An 18865-nucleotide genomic window follows, 5' to 3' on the forward strand; every position below is an offset into this window, starting at 1 on the left:
TTACATTCTACCCCACTTAAAAAACGAGAGATGTCCTCATCTCGCAAAACTAGAGGATAATTCTTTTCCTTAAGATCCAACTGATTCTGGGTTCCTTATAGTCTAGAGAACCCAACAAAATCCTGGGATAAAGATCCCTTATATAAAACTCTCATCAGATAATAATTCACTCAGATCGTAACATTCAATCCTTATCACAATAATGGTCCATTAGACCGAGATTTCTATCTACCCTGCGCAAAAAGTGCTACTTCCGCTGCTGCTAGCACTTCAATTTTACAGAAATTTAATTTGACACCCCTTAACTTGATCCACTGGGTCAAGTGTTAACAGCAGCAATCTGCCAGCACAATCCACTAATCTCATAGTGATTTGCTGACGTCATTAACGTCATTCCAGCTACTACGAACATTATCACAGGGACTCGTCCCATTCATCCTTATTGTGGTTTTGCTTAGTTATTACAATTTAACCAAAATTCAGAAATCTTCATTTTTCAATCAGAATCCAAATCAACTCATTAGTTCTCAATCAGAATTTAAAATCATATCAACCACATTCGAATTCATCATCTAGATAGTATCAATGCTTACAATTTCAAGTCTTAGATTTACTCGTATATACTGCCAGAGTAAAGAGCTGCAGTTATACCCTCAGTATATATGGGTAGTCACGGTCCTTGGAACTATAAGGTAAATACCATCATGTCTAGGCCTCAAGCGAGTCAGGGATTGCATACAATTGCGGTACTTCCATCTAAAGACCCAATTACCAATTTACGAATTTCAATTTGAATATTAATTTGTATGAATTTTATCACACAATTACAACCTTTTACTACTTCTTCATAAATTTTTGACATTTTTGGCTTCTCAGTTGATCCTCATTAGCCAATTTTCTCTGATACCAGTTGCAAGATCCTAGACCCCACTACGCAACGAATTTGGGGGTGCTAGCAGCGGAAGTAGCACTTCTTGCGTGGGGCAAGGTCCCACACTCGGGGCCTCGCCCACCACAGATATCCAGACAAGAGACTAATCCATCGGTTCTTCCAAAACCGAACTCGGAAAAACTTCCCTTGCCCCCAGAAAGCACGGACGATTCCTCCAGGGTAACTTTTCTCTAACGTAGTCAAAAACCTTAACTAACTTAACTCATCTGACCGAACCCGTAAGTCCCATAGTCAGATCAGGGAAAAAGACTGTACTTGGATCATAGAGACCAACGCTTTTTTCCTCATTGAGAGGCACAACCATTGATTCTTTTCCATAGAACAATTTTTATCTAGGATTTACCTCATCTATTGTACTATACATAAATTGAGTCTCGATTTACGGATCCATCAGTCCAGCCTAACCCCATCCAATCCCATGGGTTAGCCAACCACCCAACCACTGTAGTGATGGGATCCAATTAGGAATTTGGTTAGGTTTTGTCCCGGGTACCAGGGAAAAAAGTTCCTAGGCCCCCTAGCCGGATACTCATACAAACATAAAACTAGTCACACCACTTACACACCCAATATGAACTTGCCTTTTTCACAGATTCAATAATTTTTAAAACAATCATTTAATGCATATACTTTTAAAGGAAGGGGACATGGGTTCCCTGTCCGTAATCTTCAACATTTGTAATCCTCTATTTTATATTTGTTTATTTCAGATCCGCAAGGGACCCATTGGAAGGACTCTCTGTACTCCTGAAGATAATCCAATTGATTCATGTTTTTGTAAATAATTCTTGAAATTTACTACTCCTTTTCAAGATTTTGGTATGCATGTCTGTACTACACGGTGTGGGTGTGTACATTTGGGAGTGTTTTTCACACTTTCGGGCATCGGCGAATGACATGTGGATCCATTACTACCGCTACCCCACCTACGATCATCGTGCTACCCACCATCATTGTCTCATCGACATCACTATAACTCCATCCCAGATGCTGATCGTGCGGCATCTGTTCATACCCTATTACTCTGGTTTTATGCCCCTCATTTTGATTTACCATTTCATGTGAGGAGATGCATATCATTTGCCGAGTTCATACATATATTTGGCACATCGCGGCTTCGACCTATAGATCATTCTTCACCAACATCATTCTATGAGGACACATTATATTCATGTCACATATGGATGTTTGAGCTTCATATGTTGTTGCCTAGCCAATTTAGACACTTATTTGATGAGGAGGATGTCCGGTGCCAGATGGTCCAGATATGAATACATCACTACTGCCAGCCATGACTATCTACCAAATGCAAAAGCTTTCAACACACTGCAAGTACTGTCGTATTCACTAAATGCAACCCCGGATGGCTGCCAACTGGACTGAATCACCTGTAAAGTGTATGAAAAATAGCATAGAGTAGAGAATAGAGTGTTACTGGCGTATGATGATCTGTAAGGTTCCTCCTCAGCAAAATTGAGATATTTATGGATACAAAGTTTCTCCTAATATCTAAGATGAATTCCCCTAAAACAGAAGTTCAAAAAGAATTTTCCAATGTGCATTAGAAATTAATTGAATATGTGTATTAAAGGCCTTAGCCTAAGGGTCCACATTTTGGTGATTTTGTTGAGGATTTATGTGGTTATCTTTACATGGATGGTTCAGCATTTCTTTCATTCGGATGATGTAAGTGGGGACTTGATTAAGTGCCCTACATTTGTGAGCAGAGATGATTATATACCTAAGGATGGGTATCATTTTATGACATGCATTCAGTGGAGGATGATGTGGATAGTGATGATGATCATCATGTTGATGATGATATTGATATTGACACATGTTTACAAGGTGATGGTCATACACACACATGTGATGGGCATACACACACATGTGATGACATTGATTTATCACACCCACATACCTATGATGATGTATCATGTGCTGAAGTACTACAGGAGATAAGTTATCGTATTACAGGTTGCATACAAAAGTTGTCTGTTTGCAAGTTATTTGATTACTATAGGAAAACATGTCTGATGGAATTAGTTAGATTGTTAGTGAGAAGCTGGATAAAGAATACTTCCATGCTTGGAAGTTGAGAATGACCAATTTCCTAATGGGCAAAGGATTTTGGGATTATGTAGAAGGAGACAATGAGGAGCCTCGGCCCTACTGAGCTACCACCTTCCGATGCTCTTCCTAAAGTAGAGGTCCCAGTGGAAACTAGGTTCACTCCCCTATTTTGCCTCTCAAATTGGATAATTCTATGAATAACCTCACATATCATGTGTTGTTGCTCCTCTAGATTAGTGGCGCTAGATGTAGATCGTAGGACTTCTAACCAACCTACATGGTATGTGTAACCCGTGTATAGGTCAGTTAGAGTCTCTGTGTGTAGATCATATTCCCAATTTTCATTGAGAAATATCCCATCTAGACTTGGTGTGCCAAACGGTTCTCTTGAAGTGGACGCAATGAAACCATAGAGTTACTGTTCATAATCCTCTAATTATCCAGTTGAATCCTAATTTCTAATTCCTTCCTTCTCATCGGGGTACCTATGGCATCATTGGTAACCAGAACGCTCACCACCTGTTCACTCAGGGGCCTTTTCTATAGTTCCTAGCTCATAGTACCCGGCAATATAATCACATTAAAATATCCATATGGAATCTCCGTTGAAGATCAGCAAGATCAACCAACAGATCCATATAAAAGAGCCATGGACTCATCCGTTGAGGACCAGCAAGGTCAATCAACCAGATCCATGCCCGAATTTAGAAAACAACTCTTACTCCTTGTTCTAAATATCTTCCCCGATGTACTCGTGGGGGTATCTTCAGCGACCCAGAGCCCAAGCCCCGAATGGTCAGCACCCTCTAGGATCCTTTGCACGTCACCTAGCGCTTCACTCATAGGCCGCTTCCTTGGTCCCTCATCCATTGTACCGGAATCTCACCATTTAATCAAACCGAGGCTGGTCAAGACCTCGGCCGACCTTGCTACGCGAGACGTCCTTCAATGACTCTCCGTCAGCAGTTGCAACTTTAACAGATAGGTCTCCATGACCTCATTCACAAGACAGTCAAAATGCTTCCCCAGCATTTTTGACATAAAATAGTCATTTAAAAAACAGATTTCACAAACAAATACAGTTCCAATAATATTTCCATCTTTTCTCATTACTCTGCATCCTTTCACATTAGACCCCATCTTTTTTTCATCTTGCCACAATTTTATTTTCATCATCGATTCCTATCACATCACATCATTCCTACATCAAATCACATCCAATCGCATCATCCACACATCAATCCACATCATCCATACATCCATCCACATCAATCCACATGTCAATCCACATTATTCAAACATCCATGCACATCAATCCACATTATCCACACATCAATCCACATTATTCAAACATCCATGCACATCAATCCACATTATCCACACATCAATCCACCTCATCCATACATCCATCCACATCATCCACATCATTCATCATTTTTGGGGAGATTTTCTTTATTTCTTCTATTTATCTTCTCCACACATTTGGATGAATCTGATTGGCCCCTCAAAACCTTAATTTAAAATTTTTTGAAAATCTGGACGCCTAAGATAAGGCCTCTTGAACAGATTATACTTGATTTCTAATGCACCTTCTAAAAATCTTTTTGAACTTCTGTTTCAGGGAAACTTATTTTAATAAGAAGATATATTTTTCCATCCAAAAATATTCAAAATCTGAATAACCTCTCTCTAGAACATTTTCTCTCTCTCTAGGCCAAAATAGGCAAAAACAAGATCTTTTATATTTCTGAAGAGGGGATTGATTACAGGGGAAGATACTGGACATCCTGAGAGGTTGGGGAGGAATCTTACACCGAAGACACCCACGCGTGTGTCGAGGAAGATATTAGAACAAGGAGGAAGAGTTGTTTTATAAGTGAATATATTTTCGGGGTGGACAGGTAGGTGAGCGTTCTGGTTGCCAATGATGCCGTAGGTACACCGATGAAGGAATGATTGGAAACTAGAATTCAACCGGATATTTTGGAGGATTATGATCAGTGATACTATGATCTCATTAAAAGATTGTTTTAAAGTTAACTGAATCTGTGAAACAGGCAATTTCATATTGGATGTGTAAGTGGTGTGACTATCTTGAAGTTTGCATGAAGCACCGGCTAGGGAGCCTGGGAACTCTTTTCCCTGGTACCCGGGACAAAACATAACCAAATTCCTGAACGGATTCTATCACTACAGTGGTTGGGCGGTTGGCTAACCCATGGGACTGTGGATGGGGTTAGGTTGAACTGATGGATCCCTAAAATGAGACTCAATTCTGTTATGGTAGGATAGATGAAGTAAATCCCGGATAGTCCTTGTTCTATGGAAAAGAATCAACGGCTGTGCCTCTTGAGTGATGGAGGAAAAAAGCGTTGGTCTCTATGATCCAAGTACAAGTCTTTTCCTTGATCTGACCATGTGACTTACGGGTGAGTTTGGTTAGTGATGACGACCTTGACTACGTTAGAATAAAAATATCCTAGAGGAATCGCCCGTGCTTTCTGGGTGAGGGAAGTTTTTTCCAGGGATTAGTCTCTTGTCCGGATATCCGTAGGGCGAGGCCCCGAGTGAGAGGCTGCTCTGCCGTGCGCAAGAAGTGCTACTTCCGCTGCTAGCAACCTCGAATTCATTGCGCAGAAGAGGGGGCAGGGATCTTTTAGCTGGTATCAGAGCGAATTGGCTAAAGCGGATCAACTGAGAAGCAAGAAATGTCAAAAATTTATGAAGTACCAAAAAAAGATTGTAATTGTGTGATAAAATTCATACAAATTGATATTAAGAATGAAGATTCATAAATAGGTAATTGGGTCTTTAGATGGAAGTACCACAATTGTATGGAATCCCTGACTTGCTTGAGGCCTAGACATGATGGTATTTACCTTATAATTCCAAGGACCGTGACTACCCGTATATCCCGAGGGTATAAGTGCAGCTCTTTACTGGCAGTATATATACGAGTAAATCTAAGACCTTGAAATTATAAGCAAAAATGCCATCTAGATGATGAATTCGAATGGTGGTTGATATGATTTTAGAATTCTGGTTGAGAATTGATGAGTTGATTTGGATTTTGACTGGAAGATAATGATTCCTGAATTCTAGTTGAAAGAAGATAAGTTTAACAAAGCCACAATGAGGATGAATGGGACGAATCCCACTGATGATGATAATAACTGGAATGATGATTGTGACTTCAGCAAATCCCTATGAGATTAGTGGATTGTGCTGATAAATTGCTACTATTAACACTTGACCCAGTGGATTAAGTTAAGGAATGACAAATTAAAAAACCTGCATAACTGAAATTCCCATGGAGGAATGTTCAGATGGAATTTTCGGTCTAATGGACCATTATTGTGTTAAGGATATGAATGATATGTTCTGAATGAATTGTTATCTGATAATGAGTTATATATGAAGGGATCTTTATCCCAAGATTTTGTTGGGTTGACCAGACTATAAGGAACCCCAGAATTAGTTGGATCCTAAGAGAAAGAGTTTATCCTCCCAACTGCTGCTGCGAGATAAGGACATCTCGCATTTTTTAAGTGGGATAGGATGTAAGATTCCTCCCTCTAGCTTTTGAGGTATACAGGTGTAAGAACCTCCCCTTTTGATCTTGTAATTATTCCCCTCTTTGAAATAGAAGAAAGATCCTATTTTATCCTGTTTTGGCTTGGAGAGAGAAAATATCTAGAGAGAGATAATCCAAAATTGAGATATTTTTGAATATAAAAATCCTCCTAGTGTCTAAAATGGTTTCCCCTGAAACAAAAATTCAAAAAGAACTTTCCAATGTGCAATTGGAATTAATTGAAAATGTGTATAAAGGACCTTAGCCTAAGGGTCAAGATTTCAGAAATTTTTGAATTATGGTCCAATTAAGGTTCCTATGGACCAATTGGATTAATCTAAGTGTGGGGAGGAGATAAATCCAATGAATAAAAGAAAATACCCAAAAATGAGTAAATGCCCACATAAGATGAAGAGTGGACTGAATACAAGGTTTATTAGTTAAAAACTATGGAGATATTACTAAAAAAATGAGATATTTTGGTATAATGATACATTTTTGACACCTTGGTAAGGAGGAAGGTAACTGAATGTCTACATAGAGAATGAAATTACCCTAAATTGGTTTAGTGGACAACTCATGCTCCTAATTGCACTTTATAGATGTATGGGATGTGCAAAAAAGTTATGGAGTATCATTTTATTTACAACAATAAAAATGGAGTAATTAAATTTCAGCTTGTATCATTTTATTGGGATGTACAACTTTATTGGAGTAATTTTATTATGCTATAGAAAGATATATAAGAGAGAGAAATATATATATATATATATATATATATAGAGAGAGAGAGAGAGAGAGAGAGAGAGAAATAGAAAGAGAGAGAGAGAGAGAGAGAGAGAGAGAGAGAAATAGAAAGAGAGATAGATAGATAGAGAGAGAGAGAGAGAGAGAGAGAGAGAGAGAGACTCTCTGTGTTACGATTTCAACCACTCACTAGTTTCGTAAAACTGCTCACCTGAAATTGCTCGCCAAAGAAAATCCCCCTCCCTTCTTTTCCTTAGTCAAAGGCACTAACTCCCATGTTGAATTTACATCCAATGCTACCATCTCCTCATTCATGGCATCTTTTCATTTTTTTATTTCCAAGTACCTGCTCAAAACAAGTACGCTCCAACTCTTGTATTGCCATTTAACCATGTAAGCATAATGATGAGCTGCATATCCATCATATCTCAACTTGTCAACATGGTACCTAACCCTCGAAGACCTGTGTACACCTAGATTACTGCCAGGTGTCCTCAAAACAGTCCTGGTTCTCCTTACACTAGAAGTAACCACAGACGGAATGCCAAGCTTCTCATCAAGGCTATGCTCAGAGCCACTAGAGTCACCATCCACATGAGTGACCTGCTGATGAGATAGATCAGGCACAAACGGTTGATCTACCTTTTGCTTCCTTTTGCATAATACATGTGTACCGACATCTGTCCTCAACCTACCTAACCATGGACTAACACTAAATCCACTACTAGAGAACTCTCCAAGTCCACTAAGCACCTCGGATTGCTGCTCTACATGTGGTGCAACATCAGTACTTCTTACATCTACACCTTCTGTTGCCTTCACTGCTGGTGTATACTACATACTCATCTCATCAAAGATAACATCTCTACTTACTCATATCTCATGAGTGGTAGGGTTATAACATTTATAACCTTTCTGCTCCAAAGCATAACCAATGAAGATGCATTTCTCTACCTTTGGATCAAACTATGTTCTCACGTCATCGAAAACATACACATACGTAATACACCCAAACACTTTCAAGTGTACACATCCCTGTCAATTTCTATTCAGGCATAATACCATGAACAATTGTAGTGGGGGTCCTATTCATAATGTACATAGCAATTGCTACTGCTTCTCCCTAAAAATAATTTGGCATATTCTTTTCATACATCAAGGCACATGCCACTTCTACAATGTGCCTATTTTTTCTGTCTCCAACACCATTATGTCGCAAAGTGTACCTGCATATAAATTTTCTCTTGATTCCCTAATTTCTCAAGAAATCATTGAACTCATTGAAGAAATACTCTCCCTCAACATCTGATCTCAAGCATTTTATTTATATGCCTTTTCCTTCTCAACCAAGACTTTAAATCTTTGAAAGTGAGCAAACACCTCACTTTTCTTCTTCATGAAATAAACCTACACTTTCCTAGTGTGATCATCAATGAATGTAACAGAATACCTATAACCTGCAATTGTTGCAATCTTGGTCGGGCAATCTTGGTCGGTCCCCATACATTTGAATGTATAACATCTAATGGCCTTGGACTGACATGCTTTTCATGTGGGAAATCTTGTTTGGCATGCTTACTAAGCTTGTATATTTCACATACTTTATGCATACCATCAACTTTAAGCTTTTCATACATCAAGGCACATACCACTTCTACAATGTGCCTATTTTTTCTTTCTGCAACACCATTCTATTGTGAGGTGTACCTGCATGTAAATTTTCTTTTGATTCCTTGCTTTCTCAAGAAATCATTGAACTCACTGGATAAATACTCTCCCTCAACATTTGATCTTAGGCATTTTATTTATATGACTTTTCCTTCTCGACCAAGACTTTAAATCTCTGAAAGTGAGCAAACACCTCACTTTTCTTCTTCATGAAATAAACTCGCACTTTTCTACTGTGATCATCAATGAATGTAACATAATACCTACAACTTGAAATTGTTGCAGTCTTGGTCGGTCCCCGTATATCTGAATGTATAACATCTAATAGCCTTGCACTGACATGCTTTTCATGTGGGAAATCTTGTTTGGCTTGCTTACTAAGCTTGTATACTTCACATACTTTATGCATACCATCAATCTTAAACTTTGGCACACCTGTAACAATATTTTGGGCCTACATAGGCTTCAGTCGATGTATATTCATATAACCAATGACACTTATTCCATGCATAAACATGGTTGCCTTTACCTCAGGCATGTTCACATCCAAAGGAAACATCTTGCTATTTCCGTTACTCTTTGCAACCAAGCGATACTGATTTTTGAAGTCTTCCATAAAACATCCTCGAGGATTAAACCTCACTTGCAGACCATGCTCAACCATCTGTTCAATAGAAACCATGTTCTTTCTAATATTTGGAACATGAAGTACATCTGTCATAGACAATGACACTTTACCAACATGTGCAATGGGATGCGCAATATCATCACCTGTTTCTATATAACTTGGTTTTTTCATTTTTTGCATGTCTCTAAACCACTAACCAATGATTGGTCATGTGGTTAGAGATGCCATAATCCACATACCATATATCTTTAGATCCTAACACATCTCCTATTTGTGGAACTAAGCATGTGTTACATCACAAACAGCTGCTCACTTATATCATCACCACCTTGTTTACTAGATGATGCATAGTTGCCTTGCTGCAACTTTCCACTTTTAATGTCATTATGCTTTTTAAAGTAGTCCTTTGCCATGTGTCCTAGTTTGCCACAATAATTGTACTATATGCTATTTGCACTTTGATTTCTTTGTGAACCACCTTGGCCCCTCTGGCTCCCCTACCTCTAAACTAGCTTGTATGATTGATGTTGTTCTTGCGAATCATTGGACAGATTTTGTCCATAATTTTGGTTCCATGTCGGCTGCCACCTTAGCCTCGACCGTAACCTCTACCTCTGCCTCTACCTGAATTGGAGTAGAAGGCCTATTCTGATGTGTTTTTACTTTGTGTAGAAGAGTCGTTGACCCCAGAGACTTTTCTTCTATGTTCGGCATAAACACTAAGTCCCAAAAGTTAGAAACAGTGTCTCTTATTGCAATTGAGGTCTTGAATGTCTTGTACTCTTTGCCAAGTCCATTCAAACATACGCTCACTAAATCATCATCTTCCACCGATACATTAATAGACAAAGGGATTCAATAATGCCCTTGATCTTTAAAACATACTCGTTGAAAGATATGCTTTTCTTCTCCACAATATGCAGCTCTTGTTTTAGTTACAATTTCCTGGCCTTTGTGTTTGTTTGGAACATCTGCACCAGGTTCTACCATGCAACTACTGGAATTTTGGCATCCTATATGTGTCCTATCATTATGTGTGTGATACTGATTGAAAGCCAATATATAACTTTCCTTGCATCCTGGTTCTAGTCCTTGAATGCAAGATGGAAAAGAGATGATGATACTCTTACTCATGTAGCGCTTCTTTGCTTGCTTTGTTCTTACTTCTTGCTTACCTCCTTAGCTCTTACACAAATTGGAGCTCTAATACCATAAGGAGAATGCGGGAAAGAGGGAGAGCTTGAGTTCCTTGTTGCAAGCAAACACATACAAACAAGAGAGAGCAATATACAAGAGATGGATGGCTGAATTTTCTTCTATCTTCTTCTCATCTCTACAACCATATAACTCAAAAGATAAGAGTACATACTATAAAGGAAAGTACTCTCTTACACTAACATACAATGGTTGTTCCATAGCGTGAACTTGACTATATCAACTAGTGCTATAACTATGCCATAACTCTAGTACTCCAAAGTGGTTATCGCACAATTTACCATCCACCACTGGCGACATATCAATCATAATCTCACCAACTATGCCAGTGACATAAGTGTGGAAGCTATCACCCAAGCAAGTCATCAATGTGTGTAGCACTAGTTGAGCTCGATATCTTAACATTGCACAAGATACCGTAAAAGAGTAATGTTTACTTATTAAATCTATATTCTCTTTACTTGGATACAATATTAATCCAACCAAAAATAAAACCAAGAGTAAAACAAAATTAACTCTTCAAATATTTTTAAAAGTGATTAACAAATCAATATACATCACTAATCTTGAGGATTTCAATATTTCTTGTTTTTTTCTTTCATTATTGCACACCTATGATTATTACTTCGTTTTTTACTTCTAGAAGTTATTTGTAGCATGAAGCTGTTTGTAAGATGTAATATACTTTTACTTTGATATCAACTTTTTATTAAGATTTTCTCTCATTATTTGTTGCTCAAGAATGCAACAAATTTGCTTTCTCATTCAAGGATAGCAGACTGAATAGCTATATGATGGCATTTAAAAAAAACCATTGACTTTCTAGTTTAAGAACATCAATTATATAATAATATTATCTTTAAAAAGTCATTGACATTGTCGTTAGTAATATTCATTAAAAATTTACAAAAATTCGCATATTAACACATCTTCGGAATGCAAAGAACCTTGAATTTCCGTGTTTCCATAAACTTGAAGAACAGGTTCTCACTCTTTGCCAAGCTCAATACAAAAAAAAACTATAACCCTTTCATTTGGTAGTACTTACTACGTTGATTTTTATGATTACTTAAAAATTAGGCTTACATCAATTAAATTTCCCAACAATATCCCTTCAATTAATGATAATATCCTTGAATCTACTTAAAGCTTGATGAAACTAACTGTTAAATACATGCTTATAAGGACATTTTGTAAGTTAAGGAGTTAATAAATGGAGAAACAAAACAAATAAAATCTAAGGCTTCACTAAAGCTTTTCTCCCAATTTATTAATAAAAAAGATCCCACAATTGCATACAAAATTTTCAGTCCCAAGTGTGAGTGATGATAATTAATGCAGTTAGGGTTGGAAACTAGATTTGCTAACACCCACATACACTTACTCTTCATGTTACTATTAGTAGATTACTGTGTAGCAGGCAGTGGGCTCACCTACACTGAAATACACTCTCTTCATGTTAGAATGATACCAATGAAATTACTATACAAAACCTGGATTACAGATTAGAAACCTTGCATTCACTCATGCTGCCTGAAGATATTTGACATAAGACACTTCATGTGCGAGTACAAACCTACTCCTACACAGGCACACGTATGAAGTTCACACAGGGACAGTATGGGACTCAGGAGCAGTCACATGGCATATCTCATCTCCTACATCAGGGCAGCCAGTCCCACGTTTACATAGCACATCTAATACTCCATTTTAGGATGTTTTCACCCCACACCCACCTTGCACACAAGAAAACCAACAAAAGATCAGACTCCATGCATGGTCTGAAATGTGTGTTCACCTGTTGTCGAGTTTGCCCTGGCATACACGCAACTTGCCTAAGCTAGTGGAGCCACCCCATCGCGCACTTTGAAAGCAAAAACACGATACTAGGATGATTTCCTTTGATTCAAGCATATTAAGAATGGGCTCCTTGCATCAATTTTGTGGCATGACCACTAATTTAAGCCTTGTCAACAAGAACACCTACACTTGGCAACAAGAGTGGGCTTCATTTCATGCGTACTCTTAAATGAGGTTTTGTGGCATGACCACTAGCCTTCTTTAGCACCGATTGGTAAACATCAAGTTTTTTATTTTAGAGTGATGCTTTTTACTTCACACATCAAGTTGACTGGCACTGAATATAATTTTGAACTCAGATGCAACCTCAACAAACTGCATGCTGTGATTAGAAAAGACTGGAAAATATGATTGAAAAAGGACCCCCCAAAAGAATCCAACCACCTGCAATTTTTCTAAGTCATAACCACACAAACCCTACTATGAAAAAGTCTACGACTAAATCCCATGAAAACAATGGTTGTAGCACATAGATACCACAAACCAAAGCAAACAAAATAGCTCTGAATGGAACCAACAAGAAGCTAAAAGAAAAAAAGCTGTCATAAAGTATAATGTGTCCAAGACAAGCCTAGCCACACATTATATTACACCAACCGCAACAGTTTGGTGTAGCAAACTATATCCTCTTACATGGAAAACAGGACAAGTTGTGTTGAAAGCAATCATGCCACCACTGCGACACTGTTTTCGGAGAAGTGCTTCACCTTCTTCTCAAGCTCAAGTTTATTGGCCCCCACAAGCTTGTCAACAGCCTCATTCTTCTTAATGAACAAGAATGTGGGCATCGCACGAACCTCATATTGCGTACTAATTTCCTGCAAAATCCCATGCCCAAGAGGCCTCTAGTTTAGTGTGCGATCCCGCAAGCGCAACAAACTATCAAAATATACACAATCAAATACATCAATTTTACAAAGTTGAGAAAGTCTTACACTCTGTTCGTCCACGTCAACTTTCACAAAGATCACGTTGAGATACTTTTCGGACAACTCCGCAAAAAAGGGAGCCATGATCTTGCAAGGTCCACACCAAGTAGCCGTGAAGTCAACCACCACCTACACAAACCAATGATCTTATATCAAATCATGGTAATGCATAAAATCTTAGGGTAACTTCCCTAAGAGGGCAACCATCCAGGCTCCCCATAGCTCTTTAGGCCACCCTCGATCAAATCTTGTCAAAGTTGCTCATAAATGCCATGCACATGAACATGCACATGCCCTTGGCTTAAGGTGACCTTAACCTATGGTGACATATCAACGCCAAGCTGAAAATTCAAAATATGGTGTAAACTCATGCCATTTTTCTATCCCTGAAGGCGCCCTTTGATGCGAGATGTCAAACGAGGCACCCAATTCATGGTGTCCATAAGACCTTCATGCTAGAGCTTCTCTCCAACGTCGAGGAATTCGAGGCTACCATCCCGGATTCCAAACAAGACCCCCCCTTTTGTGGCGATGGCGACCGCTTCTTTGTGGATAACCAAGATGCCCTTGCCCAATCCCTCGCGGCGGAAACCATTAATCATGATGATGATGATGATATCATTCAAAAAAGGAGTAGATGACAGCCTACATACCACTTGATCCTTGGAGTTCCCCTCAGCAAGCTTCGCCTCCCACTCAGCCCTGCTATTGATGATATGAACCTTACCGTGTGCCATGACGCTCTTTTGGACCTGCCAAGCAGTGTGAAATCAAAGCAATGTGAAACCGGCCCACTGGAGAAGCATCAACAGTGACAAAAACCGGCCCACTGGAGAAGCATCAACAGTTACAAAAACCCTAATTCACATGAGAGAACATAGATCCTAGTTCACAGATCCAAGAAACCCTACTTTACAGAAATCCAAGAGACCCTGGGACGCCAAGATTAAAGCGCACAGAAATCAAAATCAGCACAAAAACTTGTTCACAGAAACCCTAATCCACCAAAGCCTGACCCACAAGAAGAACCACCAAACAAAAAATAAAAAAACCAACTAGTTCATTACAGAAGCAAACCCTAATGTGCTGAACCCCTAGAATAAGAGAAACCCTAGTCAAAGAAACACCAACTTACAGAAACCCTAGTTCGTAGAAATTCACAGAAGCTCTAATCCGGCTATGGCCTTGAGAAAAGGAAGAATAGATGGGTATGCGTGAAAAACAAAGGCTCCTTTATACACAATAAAAACACCAGTATTCCTTTATAAATTGGAGTCTTTTTGTGATGGGGATCAAATAATGGTGGATGATGTGTACCCTTACGTGAGCTAGTAAAATGTGTAGAATTATGACTTGGATTAGTACAAATAGAGGCCTACAATGACTGAAATTTTAAAATTTAAAGGTGTAAATACCTGTAAATTTTGAGAGGTTATAGAACAAAAACCTTTAAATTTTAAAAAATTCTTTATTAATAATTTCTCATATTTGTAGGTGAAGGTTTTGTAAGTTTTGGGAAAATAATTTTTTTCGAGCACTGAAAAACTTGCTAGAGACTGGAAAGATTTTTCTTCTAAAATGTGGGAACGTGGAGAATTTTGTTTGGTACGGCAATTTTAATTGTATTCGTCCATGACTTTACGGCTTATGCTCGTCAGGTGTTAAATTTGCAGCCTTATGGAAGGCTTCATCCAAAAGTTTTTGAAACTTTTCCTATTTACTTTGGACTTCAAGATGGTGTTTTCCCATTTGTTTTAAGCTTCAACACATTACAATAACTATGGTTCATCTACCTCTATTATATCTTCGGGAAGAGTTTCACAAAGCTGCCACGTGGCAAGAATTTGGAGGTTTGGAAAGGGGAGAAAGTCTAGTAATTGGATTTGGAAGTTTCTTACCATAGACATTCTCAAAAGGAGCTTTGCCACTGGTTGTATGAGGTGTGTTATTATATGCAAATTGCAAAAGATACAAATACTGATCCCAATTTGTAGGAGATGAGATACTGCCAAAGACCTTAAAAGATCTAAAATAGTGTCGTTATTGGCCTCAGTTTTGTCCATTACTTTCTGGATGATATGCAGAACTAAAATCAATCGTAGTGCCTAAGTTTGAAAACAATGCCATCCAAAAATGATTACAAAAATGAGAATCACGATTTGAAATAATGACTTTAGGTAAACCATGATTTGTGTGAAGATAGTTTTGATAAACAATTATGCAGCATGTGAAGCATTCAATGTTTTACGACATGCAATGAAATAAGCTTGCTTACTAAACCTATCAACAATTATCCATATCATATCATTTCGAGAAGATGTGGTAGGGAAAGTCCATAGAAATTTCTTCCCATGGTGCCACGGGAATAGGTAAAGGCATGAGTATCCCATACTGTTTCCCTTGGCGTTTTTTATTTTGTTGACATGTCGCACATTCCGAGACAAAAGAAGCAACATCATGTTTTAATTGTGGCCAGTAAAAATATTCTTCTATGGTGCAAAGAGTGGTGAGAATGCCACGATGACCAACATATGGGGGGGATGATGCATCTCTTCAAGAATAAAATATGTATAAGGAAGTGTAATACATGGAAACCATCATTATATGCATAATCATGAAGAGGCAACCAACTATTAGTTTCGAACTTGTGCCAAACATCAGAAAAATCATGATCTATAACATATGAGTCACGCATATCATGCAAAGAATGAATGTCAAGCACTGAAATGTTAGAAATAGAAGGCCATCGACTAAGTGCATTAGCCACTACATTCTCTTTACCAGGTTGATATTAGATAAGAGGATGAAAGCTCTGAATACGAGATGCCCATTTAATATGACGGTCTAAGATAAGAGATTGATTAAGAAGATATCTAACACTTTGTTGGTTGGTCTTAATCATAAACTTAGAACCTATAAGATAATGTTTCCACATGCGTAAGGCATGGAAAACTGCTAATAACTCCTTGTCATATGTACTATACAAAAGTTTAGAAGGTGTCAATTTTCTACTCTCATAAGCCAAAGGATGTCCATCCTGCATGGGGACAGCACCAATTCCTGAGCCACTAGCATCAGTGACTACGAGGACATAAGCCAAAGGATGTCCATTTTCTACTCTCATAAGCCAAAGGATGTCCATCCTGCATGAGGACAACACCAATTCCTGAGCCACTAGCATCAGTGACTACGAGGAAGAATGGTTGAGTAAAGTCTGGAAGTTGGAGGATAGGGGCATGAGTCAACAAATATTTTAGTCTATAAAATGATTTTTGTTGGTTTTCACCCCATCGAAAAACTGGACCTATCTTAAGCAACATTGTCAAAGAAAGTGTTATCAATGAGAAATTATGAACAAAACTTCCTATAAAAACCAACCAAACCAAGAAAAGATCTAACTTCTTTAACACATGTTGAAGTAGGCCAAGTCTCAATGACTTTTACCTTTTTTGGATTAACTTTGATACCTTCAGATGAAACAATGTGGCCTAACTCAATTTCATCTTGGAAAAAGAGATTTTTATCCAGATTAGCATAAAGTTAATTTTCTTTAAGTAGATTAAACACTGATGCAAAATGTTCTTCATGTTCTGCATGATTCTTACTAAAGACGAGTAAATCATCAAAGAAAACAATGACGCAATTTTGATGGTCAAGAAATATACAATTCATCATGCGTGCAAAAGTAGTAGGTGCATTGGTTAGACCGAAAGGCATAACCAAAAATTCATAATGACCAGTTTGTGTACGAAAATTAGTTTTATAAATGTCAGAACTAGTCATTCGAACTTGATGATATCCAGATTTCAAATCAATTTTACTAAAGACAGATGCACCTTTAAGCTTGTCTAGAAAATCATCAACACGAGGGATGGAATATCTATTCTTAACTGTGACCTTATTTAGAGCTCCATAATCAATACACATTCGGTAAGTTTTATTTTTCTTTTCAACAAGAAGAACAAGTGCACCAAAAGGAGAACTACTAGGTTGAATAAGTTTCTTGTTCAATAATTCTCCAATTTGGCATTCTATTTCTTTTTGTTAAAGAGGATTTGTACAATAAGGAGCTCTATGAGGTGGTTGGTTACTCGCAATAGTCTCTATACTAGTATGGTCTTCAGGACATGAAGAAAGAGGTAAGGTAGGAGACAAATCATCTACTGAAACCTAGCCATGAATGCTTGCTGAGAAGGAGTGAGATTATTTTCATATGCTTGCATTAACTAAAATCATGTCTGCACGTGATTGCTTCCGAAGTGCACGTTTAGCTTGGGTATGGGATAATAATGGACACATCTCAAGAGAACGATCACCAACTAATTGCATGAAAGTACCATTATGTGTGAAATCCATAGTATGCATGAAAGTACCATTATGTGTGAAATCCATAGTATGCATGGAATAATCAATATGTGGATTGATTTCATGTCTAAATGGCATACCAAGTCTGATGTCACTAGAATGCAAAGGTGCAATGAGAAAGTTTCATTTTTGTTTATAAGGTCAATTTGTATCTCAAGGTCATGTACTTCACGAGTTTTCGTGTAGCGTGTGCCTTGAAATACAGATTTAACCTTATAACATGAAGGATGAGTCTCCAAATGCAACCTACAAACTGCCTTTTCAAAAATAAAATCATGTGTACTACCATCATCATGCAAAATAGTGATATCATTTCCATTAATAGATCCTTTTATACGAAGCAAAGAGTGAGGAGTGATGGAAGTACCTGCTGAATCGCTTACGTACCCACTTCCTCATTATTGAGTTGTCCAACAATCCGGAGCCGTATCACCATCACCATCGTAGTATGTGTCATCTTCGATACTGTGAAGTTGTGCCACTTGAGTAGGATAAAAAGTACACTTATCGGATCAATGTCCCACTTGATGACACTTGAAGCATGTAGTTAAATTACTGCCTTGACGAGGTGCATACGGCGAGGAGTAGGTGCATTACTATTGTGACTAGAATTGGGTTTGGGATGTACATTGCTTGGGGTGGTAGCATTAAAATTGTTCTTTACAATTGAATTGAAAAAAGTATGCGCATTGCTACTACCATTACCAAAATTACCATTATTACCATTTCATGGACGCCATTGTTGTGAAGGAGATTGATAAAATTAAGGGCGTCAAAAAGAAGATCGAAAACCTTGATTCCCACCACGAAAGAAGATTGTCTATTAGGTGGAGAAGCATAATGAGACCACTGTG

General features: G+C 38.1%; 1 protein-coding gene across 1 annotated transcript; it reads right to left on the reverse strand.

Moving 5' to 3' along the window:
- Nucleotides 1-13242: 13242 nt before the first annotated feature.
- LOC147622612 (thioredoxin H9-like) lies at nt 13243-14917 on the reverse strand. Its single transcript, XM_086822133.1, has 4 exons — nt 14782-14917; nt 14300-14398; nt 13653-13775; nt 13243-13535 (listed from the first exon to the last, which is right to left on the reverse strand). Exons 2-4 carry the CDS (start codon nt 14381-14383, stop codon nt 13383-13385), a joined length of 360 nt encoding a protein of 119 aa, XP_086678259.1. The 5' UTR covers nt 14384-14398; nt 14782-14917; the 3' UTR covers nt 13243-13382.
- Nucleotides 14918-18865: the final 3948 nt, after the last annotated feature.

Source organism: Cibotium barometz, chromosome 28 (genome assembly GCF_041138505.1).
Source record: "Cibotium barometz isolate CiBa-2024 chromosome 28, ASM4113850v1, whole genome shotgun sequence".
NCBI classification, from domain to species: Eukaryota; Viridiplantae; Streptophyta; class Polypodiopsida; order Cyatheales; family Cibotiaceae; genus Cibotium; species Cibotium barometz.